An 18,692-nucleotide genomic window follows, 5' to 3' on the forward strand; every position below is an offset into this window, starting at 1 on the left:
AGAAGGTAGTTTCTCCAGCAACCGCGGCAACGTCTGCCTCCGGTTGAAACAAATATCCCATATGTTAAAAACAACTTTCTTAACAGAGTTTCCATCCCTTATCCATGGGCTCTTAAAACGAAGAGCTATCCTCAACCGGGATAGTAATACGTATAGCAAGGGTGAAGATAGCTCCATCCCTTTTAGGGATGGAACCTCACAACTCTATAGAGAGTCCAGGGCCGGGAACGATTTGTTAAAGGGAGAAGAGAGGAACAATCCAGTCCCATTCATTCTTAATATGTTCGCCATCTAACCGGAGCAGGGAAGGATAAGGTACCACCCTGTCCTCAAACTTTATCCAATTTAGGAATGAAAGGTTCCTCAGGCAATTTGCCCCCTGGAACCACTGAATTCGCCAAAAAACTTCCTTTAGAAGAAAGCACAAATTCTTAAAACTAAAAAACCTGGTTCCTCCGCAGCCGGAGGTTTAGAGTGTTTCATACTCTGAAGTCTCAGAAAGAACTTCATCTTCTGATAACCCTGTCAGTTAAAGCCAATAAATTATCTGAAGTACTCTGGAAAGAAGTGCAATACGTAACCTTTCGATTGCGCTTAGCAGGGCAAGGTAAAGAATTAAAGGACACAGACACCGCCATCTGAGCTGCGCAGTAACGTCTGGTGAAAAATGGCCCCCTCCAGATGGAGGATCAGCAATGCAACGGGAAACTGCATGTGTAGAGAGATAAGCATGTAGGGTATGCACCTTACTGGACCACAACTCCTAAGAGGTGGATGGCTCAGTGGTATCAAATATACAACATAATTGAGGGGGCTGTAAGGCCTCCTCACATTATAAACAGGCATTACTCTTTAGGAATACAGGGCCCTCTAAGTAACAGAATCCTCCATCGCTAGTGCAATAACCGGAGAACTATAAAAAATAAAACATTTTATTCAAAAAAACTGCACCTTTATATTCCAATGGCTGAGCACTCACCACCTCCCATGACCCAAACAGTACAGAGAGTTAGGACTCCTCTCTGATAGACACCTGGTCAGGAAAGAGGGAAGAATCATATGGTGCACAATGCAGGACCGTCCCTGCTATGAGAAAAAGCACGCCAAGCTTGTAAGCTGCATGGCTTCTAAAGTGAAAGTGAAACCTGTATATTTCATAACAGCCCATGAGCCCATAACATCTCACACATAAAAGCAGCATAAAATCAAATAAACATATAAGATCCATCTCGGGAGATATTAACCCTCGATTCTATACAGATAAAAGGAGTCACACTGTGACCCTGTCTTCTGGCGTAATCATACGTGTATAAAAAAATCAAACGGCCTTTCAAGTGCGACAGGTTAGTAGCATCACTCCTGACATGGACTTGGGAGCAGAAAGCAGGCAGCGAAACTCGTCAACGCTGATTGCTTAAGGAGCTGTTAATATGAGTCGGTATGGTTTTGCAGAAGTCCCCCTGCATCTCCAGACTCTAAGTTTCACCTATTCTCTCACTGAGAGGCTGACAGGACTACTTAAAACTCCAGTCCCACTGCGAAGAGTACTACCCTCCATAAGAGACTACTCCGAATCTTCCGACACTTTTCTGCCAACCTCCTGTGACGAAAGGCAAAGAATGACTGGGGGATGAGGGGAGTGGGAGAGGTATTTAAGCCTTTGGCTGGGGTGTCTTTGCCTCCTCCTGGTGGCCAGATTCTTAATTCCCACAAGTAATGAATGAAGCAGTGGATATTATCCTATATTTTAAAAGGCCAGGTATGTTTGTCCGATGCAGTCATGCACAGTAGAGACTGCAGCGCAATAAAAAAATACCTGGCCTGACTGTAAGGAAGGATCTGCTAAGGCTGTGAGTGTGTGTATATATATATATATATATATATATATATATATATATATATATATATATATATATATATATATATATATATATATATATATATATATATATATATATATATATATATATATATATACACACACACACACATTATAAATCCACAATGCACAAGATAGTGCACTCTCACTTTATCCAATCAACTTGGGGGTGCTTGAAAAGTATGTAGAAGTAAGTAGAAGAGATAAATGCTAAGCACTCACCCATCATCTAGTATTATAGTTATTGTAATTGTAGTGTTTATCTCTTCTACTTATATACACACACAAACGATAGATAGACAGACGCACAGAGACAAACAATATTCTTAAAAATGGTATGCTGGAGCTATACAGCCAGAGCATATTACACACTCTTAAAGTCTCTTAAAAATAATTTAGAACTCTTCAGTCGTAATGCATATACTGTCAAACTAAAGAATACCCACAATAGTTTTTGAACAAAGATGGAATCAAGTCATTCTACACTCTCCTTAGAGGTAGAAGTGGATTATTAACACATATTTCTAATATCTGAGGACCAATCAGTGATTTTCCCTCTGAGGCTCATTGTGGCTTGAAAATATATGTTTAATTTTCAACATGTTTTTTTAATGACACTAAATCAGCTTGCAGAATTCCCTCTGTCCCTGTGATGGACTTGAATGTGTTAAAAGAATCCCTTTAATGGTGCATTTTGATTAATTCTGATACCAGACATGCTGTGATCGGTAGAATTAAAAATGAAGAACTAGGACTATGAAATAATATTAAAAAAAATAAAACTGGTGCGCCAATCTAGCACACAGGTTCTTAGTCCCACCTAAATAACAATAAAATACACTCTCTGCTTTTGGGTAAAAAAAATAATAATAATACACAGCTATATAGCCATGTTATATATTCTGGTTGGTTTGTTAGATTTATGTGGTTTGTACAACATATTTTAAATAAAGAGGATATATTAACAACCGGAAAGAAAAGCAGTAACTATGGGCTAGATTGCATTAATAAATATAAATAGATTTACACTGAGCCAACTCATTGCAAAGTGCAATTCAGTGGATAAATGTGAAAGACATAGGCCACGTTCTGATTAAGAACTCTACATTCAGGAAATTTTACCCATGAAATGTTTAATTGTAAAACACAGATCGACTTTGATGTCTGATACAAGTTCATTAGGAGGAAATCACTACAAAAGCAAGCTCATCTGGGTACCTACAAAGGGCGCTAGTTTCTAAATTTAGGGATTTGTTTTCCTAAGCACAGTGCGCACATCACACATACAGCTCTCTGAGCGAGCAACGTCTTATCTGCCAAGATTAAACAGACTTCTCAATGAGATGAGTTTTCTCTTCCAATATATGCATTACATGGGTGGGGATGGGGGGGAAGGAAACGTACAAGCATTTAGCCACTTCCCCAAGGGAAACTAGGAGGGAGACAGCCAATTAGACATTACATATCTTGTGGGGATTGTTATTCGTTCTGTGATTAATGGGCCAACAATATATTGCTGGTCCATATAGCGCTGAAACAGGTTCAGGAAGCCCTAGTCACCTTGGCAACCGTGCTGCTCAGAGAGCGTATGAAGTTTAATAAGTGGATCCTACCTTTGCAGTGAGTCACACGGCGCTTCCCTTGTGATTACAGAGACAGAAACAGAATTCTGGGTAAAGACATGTTTATAGCAGCCTCACTGTCACGTTAAAGCATCAATAGAACTAGGATGCTTACATAGGATAAACCGAACACTGACATGCCAAGAACAATTGCTTATTAAAACAACAAATTGATTGAAGGTTACAGCCTAAGAATCAAGAGGGAAGTCTGATACTTGCATATATTTTGTACATCTGATAACAGATTATATGTAAAGCATTTGCTGAAAACAAACACTAGATGGTTTAACAAGTTATTGAGAGTCATTGACTCTTTAAAAAAAAAAAAAAAAACACAAAAAAACATTAATAAAATGATAAAAACACTGTTAAGCTATTTCAAAAACAATGAGAGGGAGTAAGATAAAAAGGAGAGCGACAGAGCAAGAGAAAGACAGCTAGAGAACAAAATAAATAGAGAGAATGTGACAAAGAGAATGCGTGAAAAAAAGAAAGAGCTTGAGGAAGGCAGAGATAGCAAGAGAAATACATTGGATAATTTAGCAAAGTGTTGAGACAATGACTCAAGAAAGCCAAAGAGCAAAAGAGCAAGAGAATGAGAGCGAGAGCGCGAGAGAGAGCGAGAAAGAGAGACAGCGAGAATATGAGAGAGAGCGAGAAAGAGAGACAGCGAGAATATGAGAGAGAGAGAGAGAGAGAGAGAGAGAGAGAGAGAGAGAGAGAGAGAGAGAGAGAGAGAAAGAGAGAGAGAAAGAAAGAGAGAGAAAGAGAGAGAATGAAAGAGAGAGAGAGAGAAAGAGAGAGAATGAAAGAGAGAGAGAGAGAGAATATGAGAGAGAGAGAATATGAGAGAGAGAGAATATGAGAGAGAGAGAGAGAATATGAGAGAGAGAGAGAATATGAGAGAGAGAGAGAGAGAGAGAGAGAGAGAGAGAGAGAGAGAGAGAGAGAGAGAGAGAGAGAGAGAATGAGAGAGAATGAGAGAGAGAGCGCGAGAAAGCAAGCGAGGGAAAGAGCGAGACAGCAAGCAAGGGAAAGAGTGAGACAGCAAGCAAGGGAAAGAGCGAGACCGCTAGAGAACACAAGAGAGAAACAGCTAAGTGAGAGAGTGAAAAATGGAAGAAAGTGACAGAGAAAGACAGAGAAAACTAGAAAGGGAGAAAAAAAACGAGAAGACAAAGGTTACTGCTGAAGAAGCAGTATATATAAACAAGCTTAGAGTATGTATTGTATGTATTGGGTACTTGTAAAGCGCGGCTAATCACCCGTAAGGGTCTCAAGGCGCTGCTCATTTTATCAACCTTGGAAGGATGAAAGGCTGAGTGGACCTCGTGTGTAAAGAAAGCTCCCCTGTTAAGTTCCACTGCAAATATATCCATGGAAAGGGGCATACAGAGAGAAAGTTAAAAGCACTATAACAATAAAAAAAAAACATAATTTAGTGCAGTGCGGACAAATACATGAACCAGAAAGCAGAAGCTCTTTAAATTGTAACTATGGCCCCAATCTATTAAGGTTACTCTACATTTATCTATATACAAACACCATTGCCTGACCATGTAGCTCGCTCCTGATCTTCTCTAAGCTTGATGTTGAAAAGGTCAAGCCCGTTTTTACAGTTTACCAAAGAAACCGATTGGTTGCACCCGCCAAACCCCCAAGGCTGCCAACAATAGATTAGAAATTGTATAAAACTAGAATTGATTAACATTTATGAAATGCTTTTATAAGGTCTGATACAGCAAGTGTGTTACGGTATAGTTACCAATACCCATATTACTTTAGTATATGCTGCAAACACTTTAAACAAAGATTACTCATTTCTCGTAGAAAAGCGTACGGCTTTATAAAATGATGCAAAACAGTCCTTGCACATTCTCTAAATAAAGAAATTATTTTCAGGTCACAATGGCAAAGTACTATAAAATAGCTGTGATAACACCACGGCTGTAGATAGGAGCACCACGCAATGGCAAAGTGTGTGCTTGTTTTGTTTATAAATGACATTAAACTGCTGGGCACAACTACAAGAGTAGGGCTACACTCGCAATGCTATTGGGTTTTCCACCTGGGCTTGCAACTGTCTTCAAGCTGGTCTCCCGTTAACTCTTTACAGGTGCCCTTTTGTGAGGCTCCACATCTTCACACCGGGCTTTGCCTTCTTGAGATTAGGTCTTCTCTCACACCGACTCATTCATGTCAGGGAGATATTCTTTGGGTTAGGGAGCACAGTACAGTACTATGGTAAGTGGTAGCCAGGCTATTGCAGTTGTGCTCATCAGTCAAACCAAAGTAAAACTAACTTTGTAAGCAAAGGAGATACCGTTGTACACTAGTGATTTCCTATAGGTAGATCCCATATTATAATGTATTACCAATATTTAGTGGTTTAAAACTTTATTTGGTTTACAGAGTCATCTACAAGCTCAATAAAAATGATAATATTGTGGTATAAACCTATCAATGTATACAGCCCTAGAATTTACAATAAATTGAAAAAAAAAAAATAGAAAAATTATTAGTTTAGACTTTTGATTTATGCAAAAATATAATCCTTTATTTATAAATTGCAGGGCAAACAGTGACTAGATTCACAATAAGAGCAAATATAAAATACAGATTAGGACTCACCAGCGCAGAACATAGGCTCCTTGGGTTTGCTGAAATACAGAATTGAATTCATGTAATGAATTAAGTATTATCATAATTGAAAAGTTCAAACGTCAAGGTAAACTGTATTAAAGTGATGTTAAACTTTACAGGTTTTGAAATCCGGTTCAGAGTCCAAGAGATATTTTAGATGGACTTAAATTGATCACTTCTAATGAAGATGTCCTGTAACTTACTTTTTAATCTAGCTGTGCCATAATAATACCTTGTTGCTCCGGACGCCCACTTTAGTGAGCTAATGGTTTGTACTGATCTCCAAACAACGCTCTAGCTGTACTGCACTTTTGTTGTAGCTAGTGCGTCGACTGGAGAACAAAAACAACAAAAAAATTTGAAGTGGGCGATCAGAGCATGAGGGATTAGAATGGCGCGGCTAGATTAAAAAGTAAGTTACAGTGCATCTTCATTAGAAGTTATCTATTAAAGTCCCAGTAAAATATAAATGTTATCGACCCGATTTTAAAACGTCTAAAGTTTACCATCATTCTAAAACGGAAGGTATTTTAATCAACTGGCGGCTTTTTTTCCAGTTATTCTTGATCATAAATTATTCCAAAATAAGATGTACATTAGCAACATACCAAACAGTGATCTGCTGACTAGAGATCATTAAACATTGGCAGAACCTACCCAAGCCTAACACAAACTGTGGGACAGGTGTCTGCAAGCAACTAAAAACAGTAGCAAAAAATTAAGCAATAAATTATACATAACACACTGCAAATAGAATCTTCCCCCTGCATTTTAACACTATATATATAAAGCAACTTTTTGTTGAAATGCTCATTTCCTTATTTAAATATTTGTAAAGCGCATGCCACTGATTAAAATGGGAAAACAAAGTATGAGCAGGAAAAAGTTGTTCTTTTAAGTGTATAAATAATACTACAGGAAGTTGTAAAAGGAATGATCTAAAAATAATACTTTGTATACAAGAAAGGTCAGAAGTGAAATACTAAGTAGTGTTTTTACATACGAACATATGCTGAGTGTGTCTCTGTACCAGCATACAAACAACACTCCTCTCAGAGTCCGTGGTGGCTTGTGTAGGACAATTTATACCACCACCAGCCTTCTGAGCCCGAACACTGGAGCACGGCCTTCACAGCATATGTACGTATGCCACTGAAAACCAGAAATAACTTACCAGAATAGAAGCATTTTTATATATATACTTCTATTAGAAAAAAATATTCTATACAAAATTTAAATGTATTCACGCACATTTCAATTTTGACCTTTTTATTCTTTTAAATAATTTATTTCATACGCAGATCTTCAGAGTTGCGGTTACCAAACTGAAATTTAAGTAAGACATTCTTTATTTAATAAACCAAATTAAGTCATTGTTGATGGGATACCCTGGGGTTTCATAGCTCTCAAATTTGTAAAAAAAATAATAAAAATAAAATAATTTGAAACATATGATCAAAATGCAAATTTTGATTGTGAAGTTACTTTGATCTGTTAAGGCGTTAAATAAAAAAAAAAATAAGAGCAGGTCCGAAAAGAAATAAGAGCAAAAAAGGAGCAAGGGAAAAAAAAAAAAAAAAATCAGAATAATAATAATAATAATAATAATAATAATAATAATAATAATAATAATAATAATAAAAAAAAACACAACAGGATTGGGGACCCTCACCACCATGAAAGAAATGAATTGATGAGGTAAGTATAAATTATGTTTTCTTTTAAACAGGTGGCGAGAGTCCATAATCCATTACTCCTGGAAACCAATACCCAAGTACTGAAGTCCACGAGAAATAAGGGCGAGACAAGCATGACACAAACAAAAAAATATAAATATGAATACTAAATCAAGCAGAGATTACTGCTTGAAGGACTTCCCACCAGAGACTGCGAATAAAAGTATGCAAGTAAGACCTGATAGTGGTCTATCAAATTTGGTTAATGGAAAGACCATTCTAAAAAACCCAAACTGTAGCAAACCAACTGAAATGGAAAAACAAAAAAGCTTGAACCAAGAAGCCAAAGACAAAGCAGTAGCAAACTTGTCCTTTTCTACAACCAGAAAAAAATACCAGACTAAAGGATTATCTGAAATCCTATATAGCCCGCAGAAAAAAAAATTACAAAGTCAAATTATGGAAAATTGTCTGTATATAAATCTTAGGACAAAAAGGAGGAACAACTATTTTCAATTTATATTGTCCAAAGACACCACTCTAGACAAAAAAAAAAAAAAGATAAGAAGAGACAGAAGAGAAAGCGGACAACTCAAACTCTAACGGAAAAAAATTGCCAAAAGAAACAAAACTTACAAGACAAAAGCACATATGCATCTGCTCAAAAAATAAAAGGAGCCTAAAATAAAAACCTTAAAAAAAATGAAGGTTCCAAGGATGGCTTAATGACAGGCTTAAAACTAACTAAAGCCAGAACAAAACATAAATTGAGAATATTAACAATCTTCCTGTGAAACGACAACAGAAAAAGACAAAAACTGACTCCAGGTTTAAGTGGATGTATCCATCAGTTCTTTGAAGAAAATACAGAATCCTATGACTTCTAAAAGAAAACTAGGAAAAAGCATAAAACCAGGAAAAAAAGCCTTCCATACCCTATGGAAATCCTTCCTGGTCACAGGTTAAGCCTAAAACAAAGATTTAACTACAGAAATAGAAGAAATCTCTCCGACTAAAAACTAACTGCTAAATCTCAAAACCATCAAGTTTACAAACTTGAGATCCTGATAATAGAACGGATCCTGAGGCAGAATATCTAGATGCAGAGAAAGGGGCCATGGAGGGCAACTAGACATCTGCACTATATCCATAAACTAGATTTTACGGGGACCAGGCCGGAACAAATAAAAATCACAGATGAACTATCCTGCTTGATCCTAGCAATCATCTTTGGAAAAAGATCCAAAGTAGAAAAAAAATATATAGGCTAAATGAAAGCAAGGAGCTATAAGAGCATCCATGAACTTTGCCTGAGGCTCCCTGGACTTCGCAAAAAAAACCTGAGAAGCTAAATGAGGAACAAGACCCCAAAGAATCACAAACTAATAGAAACATGAAGATAATGAAAGCATTCATTGTAATGCAGGGACTGAAGACTGAGAAAATCTGCTTCCCAGGTACTTACCCCTGGAAAATAAAAACTGTAGAGATTAGACAACATTTGTCCTCGTCCCAGGTAAGAATCAGATACTTCCCTCATGGCTAAGGAACTGCGAGTTCCCCCACTGATGATTAATGCATGGCACTGCTGTAGCAATGTCGGACTGAAAATGCAGATAAAACTCCCATTACAACAGGTGCCAACTCTGAAGGGCCTTGAGTTCTAAAACATTTATTAGTAACCTTGACTCCTGAGACCCCAGCCCAAAAAACTTGCATCTAATGAGATCACAGTCCAAATAGGACAAACAAAAGAAGCCCCCAGAATAATGGAGTGATGATCCAGCCACCAAGCCTTGGAATCCAAATAAATCCTCTGAGAAGCAGAGTATGGTCCCTGCATCATTGCCGAAGCATACAAAGCTGAAGAGACTTCATAAAAAACAAAAAAAAAAAAAAAAAAAAAAATGAAAAGAAAAAAAAAAAAAACACATCTGATGCAACAAACAGAAGGCCTAGATTTCCATACAAAGAGCTACTGAAAGACACAGAACAGATTTAAGGTTGTACAAGCTGAAAACAGCTTTAACCTTTGATTGGTCAGAAAGAGTCTCATAGAAACTGAGGTTTTCTGGACACCCAGAAAAATTACTCTGGACTGGGGAACAATAGAACTCTTAGGAAAATTGATTCTCCAACCATGCTGCTGAAGAAAAAAAAAAAAATCTGTTGGCGTGAGATACTGCTAAATAAAATGATGGAGCCTGTACCAAGATATTAACCAGGAAAGGAAACAAAAATATTCCTAGGCTTACAGACAAGAGAGTACTGAGAACTTTTGAAAATATTCTGGCAGCAGTAGCCAGACTAAATGGAAAAGCATCAAACTGAAAATGTTTGTCCAGGAATGCATAAGAAGGACATTATTTGTGCTTGATGCACAAATAAATAAAATAGTTCCCATCTTGAAAATAGGAACCCTGAGAAACTTGTTCAGGTCTTTAAAATCCAAAACCTAACTGAAAGTCCCTTCCTTCTTTGGAATAATGAAGAGATTGAAACCCAATCCCTGTTCCAAAATTGGAACTAGGACAATGACACCCAGGGTGGGATTCCAGATCAGAGACGGACTGAAAGATGGCTTTGCTTTAAAGGAGCATGAGAGAAGAAACTTTCCCCTGGGAGGCTTCACCCTGAAACCTATTCGATAACCCTGAGAAACTATTTACAAAATCCAGGGATCCAGAACAGACTGGAACAAAACCTCCCGAGGAAGGCGTAACGTGCCCCCTGCCAGAATATGCACCTTCATGCTATCTTGGATGAGGGAGTAGGTTTCTTAAATGGTTTAGATTTGTTCTAATTTAAAAAATAGGCTGCCATGCTGAATTGGAAAATCCTTGTTTCTGAGAGGAGAAAGAAGATTCTTGTTCCTTACCCTGACAAAAGGAACAGTAATGATTATGGAGCTTTAAAATTTACCCTTAGATGATATCTAATTTTTTTTTTTATAAGCGAATAGAGTCGTATAAACTAAAAAGAGCCATACAAAACAAATATATAATAAATACTGTCCCCAGGCTACAGAGTACAAAAGTGTACAAACTACATAGCCATACTGGCTAAATGAGTGTCCCTAAATAAAAAAAAAACTATGTACTTACCCATATGCACCTACCTACTGAACATCTTCTAACCAGGATCCAGTAGATAGCCAAACCAGTGCTGAAACATAATAGCTCCCATAGAGAAGTAATTGTGCCAGTACCCCATACTCCCAATAAATCTCTCCGTCTAAAAGCAGCTCTGAGAAGAAATGGGCCTCAAATCAGTCTGAGAATCCATCTAACAGAAGAATATCAGAAGAACCTGCTTTCTTCACCTTCCTCCAGTGGAGGCAAAGACAAGACTGATTACCAATAAGGTTGGAGGGGTTTTATAGAGCTCTTGGGGTTTGAGAATTGTTTTACCTCCTCCTAGTGGACAGAAAGAGTAATTCCCAGCAGTAATGGATTGTGGACTCTCACCACCTGTATGAAAGAAATATAGTTCTTTCTCGTGGGCAGTAACATACACATCCAAGTATAAGTTTTAAAGAAATGACCATTATGAGACTCTGGCTTAATTCTATTATTCATAGGACATTTAAAAACTATAGATACAATTCCTACCAATAATAAACAAATGTTTTTGTAATGTTAAGCCAATGAAAAGAAACAACCTATGTCTTGTTTCAAAATGAAATGTCTTTAAAAAGGTGCCAACGATGATAATAGATTAGATGTAAAAAAGTACATGGAATCTACAAATAGAAGCTCTCTAAGCTCACAACTCACCAATTCTCCAAATTAAATCTTGGAGGAATGAAGAAAGCAAGTTATGTGCTTGCACGTTTTAAATTCTTGTGAGGAAAAAATGGCCTATACATTTTAATAACAGGGCTTGGTAAACCCCAAGATTAAGACAGCCATAATTCCTATAATTTTACTTCTGACCCCCCTAATTTTTCTACAGTTCCAATTATACAAAAATCCCTTGTTTGCCTCATAAAACGAATACACATTTGCCAGCCTCTGTTTTATAATGAATTTTGTTTAAGATTAAATTCTTTACAAATATATGTACTGCTTAGGCCAGCAGGAAAACAGACATTTCAAGGAACACTCACTTTCTTACACCAAGAGCCATTTTAAATATTGTCTAGCCATGCGTCTCATCTAGACATACTAGTATTCTGTGCTGATTTTGAACTTTTAAATATTTTAAAAGAGAAATTACAAACTAATTGTTCATCCGTTAATCTAGGCAATTTAACATTAAATCTGATAAGATAAACACTTCTTTTTCAAGAGAGACATTATATGCAAATGTTACTAACACTCACGCTGAATAGTCACGCACATTGCACCCACTTTATCATTAGAAGGCTGGACAATGTTCTCAGCTAGGGAACCTGTTCATTTTGTGGCAAGCAGAGGACACATTTATTATTGCACACGAAAGGTCTTGTGCATCACTGGGGTGATTTGTTACCACCTCAAGGGCTCCAAAGCAGACTCCACTGCATAAAGGTACAATAAAGTCAAAATTAAACATTCAAGACTCAGATAAAGTAAAATGAAAAGCAGTTTAAAATTGCACCCTCTTATCTAATTTGCTTTACTCTTTTTATATTCTTAGTTGAAAAGCATAGCTAGGTAGTTTAAGGAGCACAAAATGTACTACTGAGAGCTAGCTGACTATTGTTGGCTGCACATATATGCAGCTTGTCATTGGTTAACCAGATTTGTTCATCTAGCTCACAGTTGTGTATTAATGCTCCTTCAAAAATAACTAAAGAATAAAGCAAATTTGATAATAGAAGTAAAAATGGTAAACTGGTTAAAACTAAGCACTCAGTAAAACTAGACTCAGGAAATAATAAACCAACATGTATAGAGGTCTATGAGAACTTATTAGGCCACATTAAGAAAAGATGGAATAGAATGCCCCTAGCTAGTTATAAATATGGCGGTTGAAATTGAAAAGCTTCTTACCCATGAATTTGTAATTTGCTAACCGTTCTTCTTATTAACACAATAACAAATACAAAGTGTTCACATGATATTTACTTTTCACTGTTTTTTTTCCCACTTGAAGAACTGCTAGTGGACCCAGCCCGGTTCCGGTTGTTTTTTGCATCTCCGGTGCTTTCTCTTCTTCCTCCAGGAGAGATTCGTTCAGTTGAATTGGTTCTTTTAACTGTGCTAAAAGCAGAGAATAAAAACCATCAGACAGTTGGACCAAGTCAGCCTTAGCCCATAAAATGTGGGTATTTATTTATGGATCATGATTTAATTATCAGTATATTTTAAACACACACTTTCCTCAAAAATGTTCTATTGTTACTGATATTAATAAAACATAACTTTTAAAAAAAACCAGAGTAATTATTTAACAATAATTCAGGTAATACACAAAATCAAAGACATTGATGCAAACAGGCACGACATTTAAACGTTTAAGTGACATGAAACTCACATATTTCATGAATCGGATAAAGAAAATAATTTTAAACAACTTTCCAAATAATTTCTTTTATCAAATTTGCGTAATAAAAGTTTTACTTAAATTGAATGTACCTTTAAGAGGACTAAAGACTTAAATGAATGTCTTAGTGCAACATTCCTTTTTTTTGTCAAATACTTGGGTGGGGGGGCATTTTAGACATAAACGCAATCATAATATTGAGAATGTATTTTCTTTTATTAAATAAAGTTAAATAGTGCAAGCATACTTTGACTGCTGATTGGCATGCGTGTATGTATACACATATATATATATATATATATATATATATATATATATATATATATATATATATGTGTGTGTATGTATGTATGTATGTGTGTGATATATATATATATATATATACACACACACATATACACACACACTCTCCGTTGTAATAAGTAAATTAAATTTACTATAGTTAATGTTTTTCGTGGTTGCCCCCCGTCCTCAGACTTGCATACAAACAGACAAACTTTATGCGTTACCTACACCAAGTCGGGAGTACACATTGGTGTAGGCAACACATAAAGTTTGTTATATATATACAGGTGGCCCTCGGTTTACAATGGTTCAATTTACACCGTTTCAGAATAACAACCTTTTTTTCCAGTCATGTGACTGCTATTGAAAAGCATTGAGAAGCAGTGCATTGATTAAAATAGCCAGTAGGTGGAGCTGTCCGCTTGTGTTGCAGCAAAGCCAAGCAAGCTGAAATTAATCAGTTTAACCAGACCTGAGTTATCGAGCAGATTTCATAGGAACATGCATAGAAATAACTGTTTGCAGAAAAATGCAAGTGAAGTCTGTGTTGTGTGATTTTATTAGGTTTATAATGCTGTTTAGCAAATGTTTTTGTTCATTTAACTTAGTTTAATTATATATTCTGTGTTGTGTGATTATTTTATTAGGTTTATAATGCTGTTTAGCATTTAAAGTCTTCATTTGAAAGCTTTAAAAATAATGTATTAGGTGTTACTTATGACAATTTTGAGAGGGGCCTGGAACCTAACTCCCTCACTTCCCATTGACTTAAACTGGATTTCAATTTACAACGGTTTCGATTTACAACCATTCCTTCTGGAACATAACCCCGGCGTAAACTGAGGGCTACCTGTATATATATACTCTCCGTTGTATGTAAATTAAATTTACTGTAGTTAATGGTTTCAACAGAGTGCCTTTCTTTTTTGAGATATTTATATGATTGGCTTAAAGTGCACCCCGGTAGATGAAACAAGATAAGAGTGCTAGATATATATATATATATATATATATATATATATATATATATATATACACACATACATATACACACACACACACACACATACACTGTACATACATACATACATACATACATATACACACACACACACACACACACACACTATTTACACATTATTTGCAATTTTATTCATGGTTTAAAAATAATAAAAATGAGGTTAACATTTTACTGCTATCAGATGTATCCTTTGATAGGACAGATACGGAAGGAAGATTACCTGGCGGCAGGTTTACTCAATTTACACGCATTCAAGAGACGCACAGACTTGCTACAGCCAGAATGGAAGCAGGAAAGAAGCAGAATTTACAAAATGAGTGCAACAGAGAAGTCAGATTCATAGACGTATATATAAGTATCAGACACAAAATGAGACAAAGAAGCAATCAACAAAATGATAAGCGATACAAAACATCTTAAATTGGTGAGGTTTGGACAAACATGCTGGGTAATATGCGTCACTTCCCTATTAAACTGTGCTATATAAAAGTTTCATAGAAAAAATTGTAAAACTTAATTAATGGGAGAATGACTAAAGATTAATATTCTCTGAAAGTACAATTACTGTGTCCTAATTAAAAAGGAAAATTACAAAATTCTTTCATACGATAAGAGGGGAATTTTCATCTTGGTGGGAAAAAGATTTATTGCAGGAGGCTTAATTATCTATAGTCTGCATGTTTTTGTTTGAGAAAAGCTAGCAACTTTTTTTGTTTTCATGCTTTGTGTATATTATATTATTTATATTTCTATATAGTTCTCTCCATCAGCCCCATTTATAAAATCACAAACCGGACAGGGTTCCCTACTTTAGAACCTGTCCACCTGTGATAGCGGCAAGCTGGCAGCAGACGCATTTGACATGGCAAAAGTATGTTCTTGTGCTGCAGATGGATGATGAGGATGGATGATGAGGATGATAATGATACTAATGTTCTTAGTTGTTTATGACATGGTGTTTATATATTTAAACCTGCAATAACATATGGATTTTTCCATTTTTTTCAGGGCCTTCCCATTTATAATAATGCCGTTATATTTGCTTCCTCCTACTTTGACTAGCTTGTACCCAGCCTTCAGCTGATCACTATACATTGACCACCAGCTTGTATCTAGCCTTCAGCTGATCACTATACATTGACCACCTGCTTGTATCCAGCCTTCAGCTGATCACTATACATTGACCAGCTTGTATCCAGCCTACAGCTGATCGCTATACATTGACCAGCTTGTATCCAGCCTTCAGCTGATCGCTAAACATTGACCAGCTTGTATCCAGCCTTCAGCTGATCGCTAAACATTGACCAGCTTGTATCCAGCCTTCAGCTGATCGCTAAACATTGACCAGCTTGTATCCAGCCTTCAGCTGATCACTATACATTGACCAGCTTGTATCCAGCCTTCAGCTGATCGCTAAACATTGACCAGCTTGTATCCAGCCTTCAGCTGATCGCTAAACATTGACCAGCTTGTATCCAGCCTTCAGCTGATCGCTAAACATTGACCAGCTTGTGTCCAGCCTTCAGCTGATCGCTATACATTGACCAGCTTGTGTCCAGCCTTCAGCTGATCACTATACATTGACCACCTGCTTGTATCCAGCCTTCAGCTGATCACTATACAATGACCAGCTTGTATCCAGCCTTCAGCTGTTCGCTACACATTGACCAGCATGTATCCAGCCTTCAGCTGATCACTATACATTGACCACCTGCTTGTATCCAGCCTTCAGCTGATCACTATACAATGACCAGCTTGTATCCAGCCTTCAGCTGATCATTATACATTGACCAGCATGTATCCAGCCTTCAGCTGTTCGCTATAAATTGACCAGCTTGTATCCAGCCTTCAGCTGATCCCTAAACATTGACCAGCTTGTATCCAGGCCTTCAGCTGTTCGCTATACATTGACCAGCTTGTATCCAGGCCTTCAGCTGTTCGCTATACATTGACCAGCTTGTATCCAGCCTTCAGCTGATCACTATACATTGACCAGCTTGTATCCAGCCTTCAGCTGATCACTATACATTGACCAGCTTGTATCCAGCCTTCAGCTGATCGCTATACATTGACCAGCTTGTGTCCAGCCTTCAGCTGATCACTATACATTGACCACCTGCTTGTATCCAGCCTTCAGCTGATCACTATACAATGACCAGCTTGTATCCAGCCTTCAGCTGTTCGCTATACATTGACCAGCATGTATCCAGCCTTCAGCTGATCACTATACAGGTGAAAATTTGAAAAATTTGAATATTGTGCAAAAGTTAATTTATTTAAAAAGGTGAAACTTTGTCATAATTGTGATGATTATAGTTATGGCTTACAACTCATAAAAACCCCAAATCCACAATCTCAGAAAATTAGAATATTGTGAAAAGGTGCAATATTCTAGGCTCAAAGTGTCCCACTCTAATCAGCTAATTAAGCCATAACACCTGCAAAGGGTTCCTGAGCCTTTAAAAGGTCTCTCAGTCTGGTTCAGTAGGAATCACAATCATGGGAAAGACTGCTGACCTGACAGTTGTGCAGGAAACCATCATTGACACCCTCCATAAGGAGGGAAAGCCTCAAAAAGGTAATTGCAAAATAATTTGGATGTTCCCAAAGTGCTGTATCAAAGCACATTAATATAAAGTTATGTGGAAGGGAAAAGTGTGGAAGAAAAAGGTGCACAAGCAGCAGGGATGACTGCAGCCTGGAGAGGATTGTCAGGAAAAGGCCATTCAAAAGTGTTGGGGACTTTCACAAGAGCCACCACACACAGACGGATCCTGGACATGGGCTTCAAATGTCGTATTCCTCTTGTCAAGCCACTCCTGAACAACAAACAACGTCAGAAGCGTCTTACCTGGGCTAAAGAAAAACAGACCTGGTCTGTTGCTCAGTGGTCCAAAGTCCTATTTTCTGATGAGAGCAAATTTTGCATCTCATTTAGAAAGCAAGGACCCAGAGTATGGAGGTAGAATGGAGAGGCACACACTGCAAGATGCTTGAAGTCAAGTGTGAAGTTTCCACAGTCTGTGTTGATTTGTGGAGCCATCGCATCTGCTGGTGTTGGTCCACTGTAGAAAATGAAGAGAAACAGAGGGGCGCCTCATGTGTGGTATCATCAGTGGTAAACACAAAAATATTGACAGTATAGCCAAATGAGTAGTCACATACTCCAGGAGCACACTTATGTGCTGGTAGGGGCAGGCTGCAGATTTATAAAGGTGTGACAGCTCACCCGTCCAACAACGCTCTTAGTGTTATAATACTGGTACTGCAGTGGAGACACAAGATGAGAGCACTACATGTGCAGACTATTTAAGATGGAACCAATGGTATTTTCTTAATTGTATAAATGGGTACACACATATTCCAAGAGCACACCAATGTGCTTGTGGAAGCCGGCTGCAGATTTAGGCAGGTGTGGCAGCTCACCCAAACAGATGGTCTCTTGATGGTTGCAATGTTATGGAACAATGGGTACAATAATCCAAGTATACTGCACCAAATGTCAGGGATATCTCTTGTATACTGGTAAAGGCAGCAGGTAGGTAGAGAGATCCACTCGAGAGTAAAAATCCAAATATTTATTAAAAACAAAGGATAAAATAAACACAATACTTGTTATTAAAAGTGGATAACAGGGTTACCAATGTTACCCCAATAATTGCGACACGTTTCTCGGTTGCCTGATGAAACGGTCTGTGAACCGAGAAACGCGTCGCAATTATTGGGGTAACATTGGTAAATCCACTTTTAATAACAACTATTGTTTTGTTTTGTTTTTTAACCTTTGTTTTTAATAAATATTTGGATTTTTACTCTCGAGTGGATCTCTTTACCTACCTTCTGCCTTTACCAGTATACAAGAGATATCCCTGACATTTGGTGCAGTATACTTTGATTATTGTACCCATTGTTCCATAACATCGCAACCATCAAGAGACCATCTGTTTTGGTGAGCTGCCACACCTGTCTAAATCTACAGCCGGCTTCCACAAGCACATTGGTGTGCTCTTGGAGTATGTGAGTACCCATTTATACAATTAAGAAAATACCATTGGTTCCATCTTAAATAGTCTGCACATATAGTGCTCTCATCTTGT

The 18,692-nt window shown here is 37.3% G+C and overlaps 1 protein-coding gene across 3 annotated transcripts in view; it reads right to left on the minus strand.

The window, feature by feature from the left end:
* The window catches only part of EML1 (EMAP like 1), a 167,779-nt gene that overhangs the window by 91,250 nt on the left and 57,837 nt on the right, over window positions 1–18,692 (minus strand). For 2 of the 3 annotated variants that reach the window (XM_053697472.1, XM_053697471.1), the window contains 2 exons: window positions 12,872–13,006; window positions 6,133–6,161 (listed from right to left, as the gene is read on the minus strand). In XM_053697472.1, the coding sequence (XP_053553447.1) occupies window positions 6,133–6,161; window positions 12,872–13,006 (164 nt within the window). Of the gene's footprint in view, window positions 1–3,492; window positions 3,520–6,132; window positions 6,162–12,871; window positions 13,007–18,692 lie in introns of all 3 variants that reach the window. The other variant, XM_053697470.1, reaches the window with a different exon arrangement.

Source organism: Bombina bombina, chromosome 1 (assembly GCF_027579735.1).
Source record: "Bombina bombina isolate aBomBom1 chromosome 1, aBomBom1.pri, whole genome shotgun sequence".
NCBI classification, from domain to species: Eukaryota; Metazoa; Chordata; class Amphibia; order Anura; family Bombinatoridae; genus Bombina; species Bombina bombina.